We start from the raw sequence: 10,821 nt of genomic DNA, 5'->3' as shown, positions 1-10,821 counted from the left end.
TCACGAATGTTGATGCCTAAGTGTAGGCCTTGTGCAAGGTATCAACAATCGTAATGGTTACATGACTAACTTGACGTGCCTAAGCTGAGCCCCTGCTGAACTGAAGGCCAAGGAATCTCTAGCCTCACAATTCTGAAATTAAACAGTATCAGTAGAGGGAGGGCCACGATTTGCAGAGGCGTTGGTGCCGGATACGTGGGACCAAGTCCGGCCTTCCAACGCACATGGTGTGGTGTGAGGCCGGTTCTGTTCCTATGGTATGAGGTCACATAAATATGTTTATGTTTTTCATGGAGAAATGACATTTGCAGTGTTCTGAGAAAACAAATCGATGCACCAAGCTACTAGTATAAGAAATGACATTTTTAGAGCAGCACCAATGTCAATGTTTCACATAAGTTTCACCACCCCGACTTGGGGCCGACTGAGGCCTCATTTGTCGACGAGGTAACAAAAAATGAAATGGGTCCATGGACCCTCTAGCAACAACAACAAACACTGGAGCAAGCCGAAGGTCGAGGAAACCTTGTTATAGTAGTCAAGAAATCGTCGTGCTAAGGCTCCACATCACCTATCCACAATACTTGACCATGATTAAGATTGATACCAACCATCTCCATATATAGAGGGAGATGCTAGATCATGGCTGCAAAATGGCATATGTATCGCTCGATTACCTAGGAGCCAAAGCAAACGCAATGTGCTAAAAGAAGAAACCAATATAGATCTATTAGGATCATTTGAGAAAATGGCGAACACATATGACTTTTTACACAATCTTTCTTGAAATCATGGATGCAAGTAGTTGCACTTGAATTTGATTTCACGAAATTCAAGCTCCAAATTTTCTGTTGGCTGCCATTAGGACCTGGCACGAGCCAGTATGAAAGAAGGGAAGATTTAGGCATGCCACCCGAAAGGAGAGAAATCAACAAATCCAGACGAAATAAACGTGAAGGGGCCGACAAGATGAACATGTAGCACGACTGCCTTTGTACATGCACTCGCTAGGATCGATTGTCTCTTTCGTACGTGCACTTGGGAATGGAGACACGCATGGTGGCGCCGGCTGCGGATGAAGTCCACGCACCGCCTTATCTTCCAACCAGTAACTTCTCCCTCCTCAACTCGTTCCTGTAGACACCCATCGCTCGCTGCGGGGCAAAGCAAAGCAATGATAGCGATTCTGAAAATGCAAAGCAGAATTGATGTCAGAAATGCATCTATATATTATCCATCTATCAAATGCTTATGTGGAAGACCATTGAAGCATCGGAAGCAAGTTCTGGTAAATAAAATATTTCTTATGCATGAATAATTCTAAGCTTTGCTAAGCTTCGATAAACCAAATAACCATTTTTGCTCATTCTGCCCATTGCAGCATCTGTGGTGTGCGGACCAAAGCATCTGAGCTGGTTTGTAACATTGTGTTGTATCTTTTATCTGTAAAGAATTGACCATTGCTATAGAAAAATGATGTTCTGTTCCGGATGAAAGGAAATGCTGACATTTAACATCTTGTAAGTTGTACAGGTAACCTGCTCTTTCAATCTTGGCCAAGTAGGCCACAATAGTTATCGTAATCCATTCTTTTAATCATAACTGTAAAGAATTGACCATTGCTTTAGAAAAATGATCTTGCAAGTTGTACAGGTAATCCGTTTGTCTAATCTTGGCCAAGTAGGCCACATTAGTTATCGTAATCCGTTCTTTTAATCATAATTGAGATCTACAGGTAATGAGTGTTAAACCATGAAGTTCCTTGCACTGATGTTCCCGATAGTTATAGTACAGTAAAACAGCTCTTCTGAAAGAACCAGTTCCCTGCGCTGAGCATCCCATGTCTCGTGCTCCGTGCACGATGCATGTGCCTTATGTGCTCGTGTCATGTGTGGTACCACCGCTTGTATTCACTCTTAACTTCTTCTATCAATGAAATGATACACAAGCTTTGCGTATTCACGAAAAAAAAAGAAATTGTAGAAAACAGAGGAACATGGATGGAGAGGGGGGGAGCAGAGTATTTGCAGTACATAATTGGTTATTTTTTATCACAGATGGAATGTTTCTAATAGAAAAAAGAAAATAAATGATACTTACAGTACAGCCACCCGGCATTACCAGTCACCTTCAACTGTATCCCCTGTGAACACTAAGTTGCCATGTTCTAGCAGAGAAGTACAAAATACGAATGTTGATTTTGGGAAGAAAAATACCACTCCTTCAAACATATCCTTCGCTGAATGGCCTGCATCTCAGAATTACGTAAGCTGCACATGTTACACTGAAGCAAAGTCTTTTTTTACAAAAATCAGATGGAAAAACTAGCAAGAGAAGATTCTTGAAACAGAGTACTTTCACGGTCAATCTTTTTCTTGCAGCTGAGGCAACACAAAACCAATAGTTATCATATTTCTCGAAGATGAAATGTTTCTCAGAGGATCACCAATTTAAAACAAGGTCATTGTTCAGTAGAGTCTGGCCGTTCCAATAGTAAGCTTCCTTCTGTTACAAACATTTTTTTTAAATCCCCACCCCTGCAGCTTAGCATCACGGAATTTTGTCTGGCGCTATCTTGATATCAATGTGCACATAGCAACTAGCAAACAACCATACACCATTAGCCGCCACACGCCCTCTGAAACCCATCACAGCAGCGACATCAGGGTCAATGTTCTCAGGTTCATTCTCGCCAGCCTGCTCTTTCTGAAACCATTTCATATGCACCAGAGTGAGGTTTTCTACATCGGTTCAGCACGCGAGGGTACATCATGTTCGGTGTGGCAGGCTGGAGATTACTTGCTCTCCCATTCAATAGGGTCTTTGGTTTCACCATGCCAAGTTATGAGTCCCACGATAATTCTGATTATTGATACTTCCTCCGTCCAGGTGCATAGGGCGCCTAAGAAAAAGCTCTGTGATTTAGGTGGGTTAAGATTGGACGAGAGCGCATCCAGGTTTCCCTCAAAATCGAGACTGAATTTGGAAATTAATACTGTTATTAATGCTGGCCGTTTCGGCTAACCCATACAAAAGAAATATCCCACGTCGCACGGCCCACCAGTAGAATTCACTCGTCTAATTAGCGCCTAGCTACCGTGCCCTTGGCTCTTTCCTTCTCTCACAAAAGCACCATGCATGCTGTTTGCTTTCACACATGAGATTACTAGAAAGTGGACGGGTGGGAGATTAGGAGAAGGAGCATGTCCGCGTAGAGCGAACGGAAAAAAAAACGAGACGGTTTAGATAAACGAGGAGCATTTAATTGAATTACGTCTAACACTTTTGGAATTTTAGGATTCTCTTAGGCGCCCTATGCACCTGGACAGAGGGAGTAGGAAGTGGACGGGTGGGAGATTAGGAGAAGGAGCGTGTCCACGTAGAGCGAACGGAAAAAAACGAGACGGTTTAGATAAACGAGGAGCATTTAATTGAATTACGTCTAACACTTTTGGAATTTTAGGATTCTCTTAGGCGCCTTATACACCTGGACAGAGAGAGTAATAGTTAGTCAACTAACAGTTAGCTAGTCCTATGTCTGTTTGGAACATGGACTAATTGTTAGTCGAGACAGCCACGAAAAACCCATTTTGCTACTTACTAATTGTTAGTCGGAGTATGTTTGGATCATGACTAATTGTTAGTCTGGGTATATTTGAAAATAGATAAGGGGTAGGGTGGTCTTTTCATGTTTTGTTGAAGAAATTAGTTCCTATTACTTGGGTTCTATTTGGATCCACTAGGGCTAATTCTTAGTTCATACAGCCATGAAAAACATGTTTTGACTAATTGTTAGTCCGAGTATGTTTGGATCCTGACTAATTGTTAGCCCAAGTATATTCGGAAAAAGATAAGGGATAAAGTGGTCTTTTCATGATTTGTTCGAGGCGTTAATTAGTCCCTAGTACTTCCTCTCTCTCGGTTTACAAGGCGTGTGCATACCTCTAGGTCGTCAACTTGACCAACCTAATAGAAGTCATATATTAAAAAAACAAACCATTATAAACTTTAGATGTTCTATTTTCAAACGGTATAATTTTTGTGTTGTATAGTTTATATTACGGTGATGAAATTGGCAACCTAGGTATACGCGCAGGACTAGTAAACTGAAACGGAGGGAGTAGTTTAGTTCTTCTGACTAACCGGAAAACATTTAGTCCTCCTATTAGTCCGTCTGTTTGGATCCTCAAGAAGTGAAATTAGTGAGCTAACAGTTAGTCCTATGGATCCAAACAGAGCCTTAGTCTCTCCCTTGACTAACAATTAGTATTCCTATTAGTTCATCTGTTTTAATCCTCCAAGGACTAAAATTAGTTAGGCAACAATTAGTCCTATGGATCGAAACAGGGCTTACATTGCATCTCGCTCATCATAAGATCGAGCCACCGATTCGAAGACACAATTACGTACAGTCCAAACATATGGAGTAGAAGTTCAAATAGGAAATTAACTCATGCAATCCAAACATATGGAGTCTGCTGGGTAAAGATCAAATAGGAAAGTCAAAAAATCACAGAGAAAAAATCATTGAAAATAGATAATTATATAAGGGGTAGGGTGGTCTTTTCATGTTCGAGAAATTAGTCCCTATTAGTTGGGTTCTCTTGACTAGCAGCAAAACAATTAGGCCCTATTTGGATCCACTACGGCTAATTGTTAGTCCATACAGCCATGAAAAATATGTTTTCACTAATTGTTAGTCCGAGTATATTTGGAAAAAAGATAAGGGATAAAGTGGTCTTTTCGCGTTTTGTTCGACAAGTTAATTAGTCCCTAGTAATTGAGTTCTTCTGATTAACAGGAAAACATTTGGTCCTCCTATTAGTCTGTCTGTTTGAATCCTTCAAGAAGTGAAATTAGTGAGCTAATAGTTAGTCCTACGGATCCAAACAGGGCCTTAGTCTCTCCCTGAACTAACAATTAGTCTTCCTGTTAGTTCATCTGTTTGGATCCTCCAAGGACTAAAATTAGTCAGGTAACAATTAGTCCTATGGATCGAAACAGGGCTTAAATTGCATCCCGCTCATCATAAGATCGAGCCACCGATTCGAAGACGCAATTACGTATAATCCAAACGTATGGAGTAGAAGTTCAAATAGGAAATTAACTCATGCAATCCAAACATATGGAGTCTGCTGGGTAAAGATCAAATAGGAAAGTCAAAAAATCACAGAAAAAACGTTATGAATAGATATTCCCAGCTTCAGGGAACAACGATTCTTTCACATCCTTGAGAAAAGGCACGCCTACCATAAACAGGAGCATCTTGATATGCGTGACAAACTCGCCACCGGTGGCCAGATGCTTGGCGTGGAACGCAGCCCCACAGTTGTACGCAATGTAACAAAGCATCTCCAGCCACACCACGGAGATGAGCTCCCAACGATCGCCCGCTTCTTCAACCTTAAGCAGGTCCGAGGCGACCCGGCGAGCTCGATCCAGCACGGGGTAGTAGTTTTCGTGGAAGAAGGAGCTGTCCTCGTCACGAATCTTCTCGATCACCTTCCTCCAATCATCAGATCCTCCTCCGTGCTTCTCAAGCAGCCAGCGTGATACCTCTTTTTGGCCCTTAGTCACCACGTAATGACCTTCACTGCCGGCCATGGTGCCGCATTCTGCAACGAGGTACATGACATAGTCTGACAGCTCTCTGATAGGGCCTCTTAGCTCCGACAAGCTGCCCTGTACATCCTCATGGTGAGATGAACCGCCGTCTTCTAAGTGCTCCTCGTCGTGGGAGGAAGAATCACCGCCCTCTACGGCAACATCGTCATCGGTGGCGAGCAAGCATATGTCCGTCACAATGTGCCAGAGAAGCACACTCGACACAAACTCCAAACCTTGGATGTTACAGATCTGCAACACCTGATCATGATTTGCCCGGTCTTGCTTCGTCTCAACCACCCATTGCGCCCACTGGCCACGGAACTTGCCAACGCCAATGTCCCATTCTTGGACGCGTGGGGTGGCCGCTATGTCCAGCAATTTATCAAGGATGAGGAGCTCATGAGAGACGCTGATATGTGTGATGGCCCGGGGCTCACCGATGATACCAACCCAACGCATGGCCCGCCGCAACAATCCAGTTTCTTGTTTCTCCTTGATGCATCCTCGGATCATGTTGTACTGTGCCATTTTCGCCGACCACTCTCCTTTGTTTCCTGGATGGAGACGCCTGGCTAACCAGAGCAGCCCTGCGATTGCACCGGGAATATCTCGGCACAGCGGGCACGTTAGCGAACATGAAATGATGGTCTTGTATGCCCAGCATGAAGAGATAAATGACATGAAGATTGAGCATGTCTCCAATACGACGGCACCGGCAAGCAGCACGTAACATATGATGACGTCATCTGTGTCATGGACATGCCCCTTTCGACCACCGGTCATCATTCCCCTCATGAACAACCCAAGCGCCACCGATGGCAGCGCAAGAGCGACGATCCGGTGGAAGACGTTACAGAATGGGAGCATGTGGAAATGGCGCGTGCCAAACTTTGTGTACAAGTAGTCATAGATCAAGGAGAGGTTGATCTCAGCCAGCTTGTACGCCATGTGGACTCTGTCCTCTGAAGATTGGAACACCTCTACGGCCTGCTTGATGTCCTTGGTATCTTCAGGAAGCAGAGAGATTGAAGGGGTCATGTCCATGAGAAAGTGGAGGCTCAGTTTGAAGGCCTGAGCTGCCACATCCAGGATGACCTCGAAATTCCTCTCCTGCTTCTTGGAAACCACAAAGCACAGCTGACCGTAGAACCCCTGCGTGTCCCAGACAGCATCGTTGGACGCACGGGAAACGAGTTTTGAGGTAGAGCGGCTCGTTCCAGGCGCCACTGAGCCAGCTCTCCTGAGTGCCCAGATCCTTTCGGCGTACTTCCCCGTCCCGGCAACGAACACGAGCACCATGGGCGCCAGGAGCCACTGGTCGGCATCATTGTCTCCGCTGAGCTGCTTGCTGACGACGTAGGTGGCCATGGGCACCTGGGTGACGAGGCTGAGAAGGTGGCGCTTCCACAGCGCGTTGTCCTCCATGGAGAAGGCTGTCATGGTCTCTTGCCCGCCGAGATGGAGCAGCAGGAATGGCGCCCAGAAGAGGGCCAGGTGGCTGTTGCCGCTGCCGCCGCGGAGGGTGAGGCGGCCGAGGATGTAGACGGCGAGGGAGTCGGCCGATAGGTAGGCGAGCCACAGCAGCACGCTGAGTACTCGGGAAGAGTAGCGCTTGCGGAAGCCGGAGAAGAAGAGGAGGAAGACTTGCAGGGAGAAGCTGGCCACCACCATGCCCTTAAGCTCCCACTCATTGACGAATTGGTGGGCACGTGACAGTGAGCTGATGTAATTAAACACTAAATTAAATTGCTGCAAGGAAAATATATATGAATTGTATCTGCATTGAAGGAGAAACTGGATTGTTGTCCGTTTTTTCCATCTATTACTAAAAAATAACCGATTGATGCTAGTAGTAGTGAATTGGATTTGCATTGGGATGGTTGGTTTTGATGGTGTAGCATTTTTACATGGCAAATTTACTAACTGTGATATTAATAGAATTTTAGTCATTTGATAGAGAGACACCCTAAATAAATTTACACTAGGAGATAGTAGATGCACAACTAGGCATTAGAAAGAAGGAGACCGCGCATGTGGTTTCTTTTATAAGCCTTCTTCAACGTCAGCTAGACTGCCCGACAGCCAGTCAAATTGGAACAGTAAGTAGGACCGCTCAGTCTTGGGCTGTCTTTCTCGAATTAATGCATGGTCCCACAATTAATCTCTTTTCTTTCGTTAGACTCCTTTCGCTATCTCTCTGGTTCCTCTCCGTCCTAGATTTTCTCTTGAATAAACTAGCAAGGATCGCACAAGCTAGGCAGGAAATCCGGCGAATACATATGTAAGGTGTTGTGCTCCTCGTCTCCGATAGGCAGGCAGGCCTAGGCCTAGCTAGCTGGCGGCCATTTCCGGCGAATACAGCATAACGGCGGCGAGATCTGATGGCGCTTGTGAGCTTGGCCATGCAGCTTGATCAGAAGGTGATCTAGAGAGATCTAAAGATAGAGCAAGCCGTAGGGAAGGATAAAGCTGGGAGAAGCTCGACTGAAGTGCGGGTTTTTAATGCTTTGTATCATTTTGATGCTACATTTTGAGATAATAAAAGCGCCCTTTATCAAAAAAAAGTGTTGTGCGGGCTTAAAATCGAATGTAACTGCCATATATTAAAATAAAAAGACACGGCAATGAAAGTTTAGTTACCTGCGTTGAGCTGTCTGAAGCTGAAGGACACCAACTTCTTGGAGCTCCCTGAGCATCCTCATGTCGGTCCAGCAGACGAGCACAGAACCTTACAGAAGTGAAGGCCAAGGAAAGCACGAGCTGGTGGGTAAGGGTTATCACCCAGTGACCCAGACATGGTTCTGAATATAAAGGAGAAAGGGAACGCTTGTGCACATGGGCTGGGCCCACGGGCGCTGCTCTTTCACCACCACCACATACCTCACGCCGCTTTTCCTTTGCCTTATGCCTTCATCATTGAAAGGAATAACCTAGTTAATTTTCCCTCGATCTGAGTAAATTTTTGCTTCAAACAATTACCGGAGTTCCTAGATGCTTGTTTTGCTGGAACTGGACAAATTTTTGCTTCAAATGATTATCGGAGTTCCTAGTTGCTCGGTCGTTTTCCTGGCACCATAGTAAATTTTTGCCGGAATCAGGATAAACTTTTGCTTCAAATTTTTACTGGGTTTGCAGTTGCTCTAGTCGTTTTGCTCAAACCGCATTTTTTTCTGCTGGAACCAGTTTTTGTTTTTGCTGCAACTGACCACGGGAACCTTTTTTTTGTGTTGAGATGTGTTTTTTCGTTGAACACAGTGGTGCAGGTCGACGACGGCGGCGAGCCAGAGGCGGCGACACTGTGCTGTGATCAGTGGTGGACGACGAAGGCGTGGTGCTGAGCAATGAACGACGACCCTACAACCAGGGAACACATTGCTACAACCATTGCCGGGGTTTTGCTGGAACCAACAACGCGATGAAGCTAGGAACGGCGGACAGCGGTGAACAGGCTACAAAATGGCGGTTGGTGGTTGCGGTGACGAGTGGAGGCGTCGGAGGTGCCACAGGGATGTGCATGTCGTGGGTGATTTCCCCTCCCTGCGTTGACTGAAGGGAGCAAAGATAGAAGACAACTGCCAAATCTGATGGATATGGAAGGCCTAGGCGGGGCCAATCGAAAGGTTGCGTGATGAGCGGCCGAAATTTCAGCCGGCCGACTGATACCTATCAGTCGCCGCCAATAGAAATTTATAGTCCCCCCCCCCCACCCCCCCCCTCAAAAAAAATAATGGCTATTAGTTTTCCAAAACTAATGGCAATTAATTTTAGGGTAGTTTAGTAATTGCACTATTAATTAAGAATTTTATGTTTATTTTCACGAAATGGTTGACTTGGCGGCGAAATGGCTAGAGATCAAGCCTAACCTAACAGTGCCGTAAGAATATTGATGAACACAATTAATATCAATCCCTCGCAAAATTTAATTAATATCAGGAATTAATTAGATCACTAATTTTGATTTATATTATGAATTTTTTAATTATTATAAATCTATCTCTTTGATGATATTATCCTCAATATGATAAAATAATGGCCAGTAGTTGTTGATTACGGAAATCAGATGTATACCGTTGGATTAAACTAATGGCCATTAATTTCAAAAAACTAGTGGCTATTATTTTGGAGCAGAAAACAGCTCTAGAAATTTTGCCAACTTTCACACCCCTAGCGTGACCACTGCAAAAACAAAGCAGCCACATCCTGCTCCGTTGCCGGGTACAATCAACACGAAAGAAAATATTCACAATGATAACAGTGATTTTGAAACCAAAGCCGTCGTCACTTCGCTTCCTCTCACTTCGCATGGTTCCTTCTCCCTGTGCTTATTAGCAATCGCTAAGGCGATGATCTCAATGATGAGGTCGTCTGCTGAACAAATCATTTCTTGTACCTTCATGCTGCAGCTGCGTCCAGAAATGCAGCCAATATGTTTCCCTGAAAATAGCCCGCATAAATGAGGAATATTTGGTTTTGTTAAATATTATAGCATTACGACATTTCCAAATAGCCTAACATAACGCAGATATCCCCACCAAAGTGATTTCCTTTTCGTTGTCTTCTTAGATGAGAAAGCCACGTTCCTAGCATATAGGAAACTGTTCTCGGCGGGGTTAGACCTGTAGCTAGACAGACTATCCTCCAAATATATTTTTTGCATTGTGACAGGTCTAATTGTTTTATTTGAATTACAAAAGCAGCATTTCTGATTCCCCTTCATGTTCTTCCTCGTTAGATTGTCTTTTGTGAGAATGACATCTCTTTGAAGGTTCCAAAAGAAAATCTAGATCTTGAGAGAAAATTTTAACTTACAAATCAATTTGTGACGGAATGGGGCATGTTGATTCAACAATGGAGATACATAGACCGGATGGTGAAAAGTCCATTGGTATGTAGATTCCATCTAAAAATGTCTCTCCCCTCTCATAAATTGACATTGGTTATGGTAGCTATCAGATTTAGCCATTCTTGAAGTTTTTCATCCGTCAAAGCATGTCTTAACGCGTCAGAACTCATTAAACTCGCCACCGAGTCATGTGGATGGTGAGCTATACTGTAAATGGCTGGATATTGGTACTTGAATGGTCTTTGGCCCACCCATGGATATGGCTATAGGTTATTTTAATTTAGTTGTCTTTCAGTTGTAAAGTCCTTTTTTTAGAAAAAGGAGGATTACCCCCGGGCTCTGCATTTGGATGATGCATGCAGTTATTTTAT

General features: G+C 44.2%; 1 protein-coding gene across 1 annotated transcript; it reads right to left on the bottom strand.

Moving 5' to 3' along the window:
- Positions 1-704: 704 nt before the first annotated feature.
- LOC123131719 (uncharacterized) lies at positions 705-8,383 on the bottom strand. The gene is made up of 3 exons (XM_044551392.1): positions 8,248-8,383; positions 2,101-7,327; positions 705-1,186 (listed from the first exon to the last, which is right to left on the bottom strand). The coding sequence occupies exons 1-2, from the start codon at positions 8,307-8,309 to the stop codon at positions 5,182-5,184; spliced, it is 2,208 nt and encodes a 735-aa protein (XP_044407327.1). The 5' UTR covers positions 8,310-8,383; the 3' UTR covers positions 705-1,186; positions 2,101-5,181.
- Between the last annotated feature and the right edge of the window lie 2,438 nt (positions 8,384-10,821).

This window comes from Triticum aestivum, chromosome 6A (genome assembly GCF_018294505.1).
Source record: "Triticum aestivum cultivar Chinese Spring chromosome 6A, IWGSC CS RefSeq v2.1, whole genome shotgun sequence".
In the NCBI taxonomy this organism is placed as follows: Eukaryota; Viridiplantae; Streptophyta; class Magnoliopsida; order Poales; family Poaceae; genus Triticum; species Triticum aestivum.
Note: the sequence above shows the minus strand (reverse complement) of the source record. Positions and strands in the feature narration are given on the sequence as shown.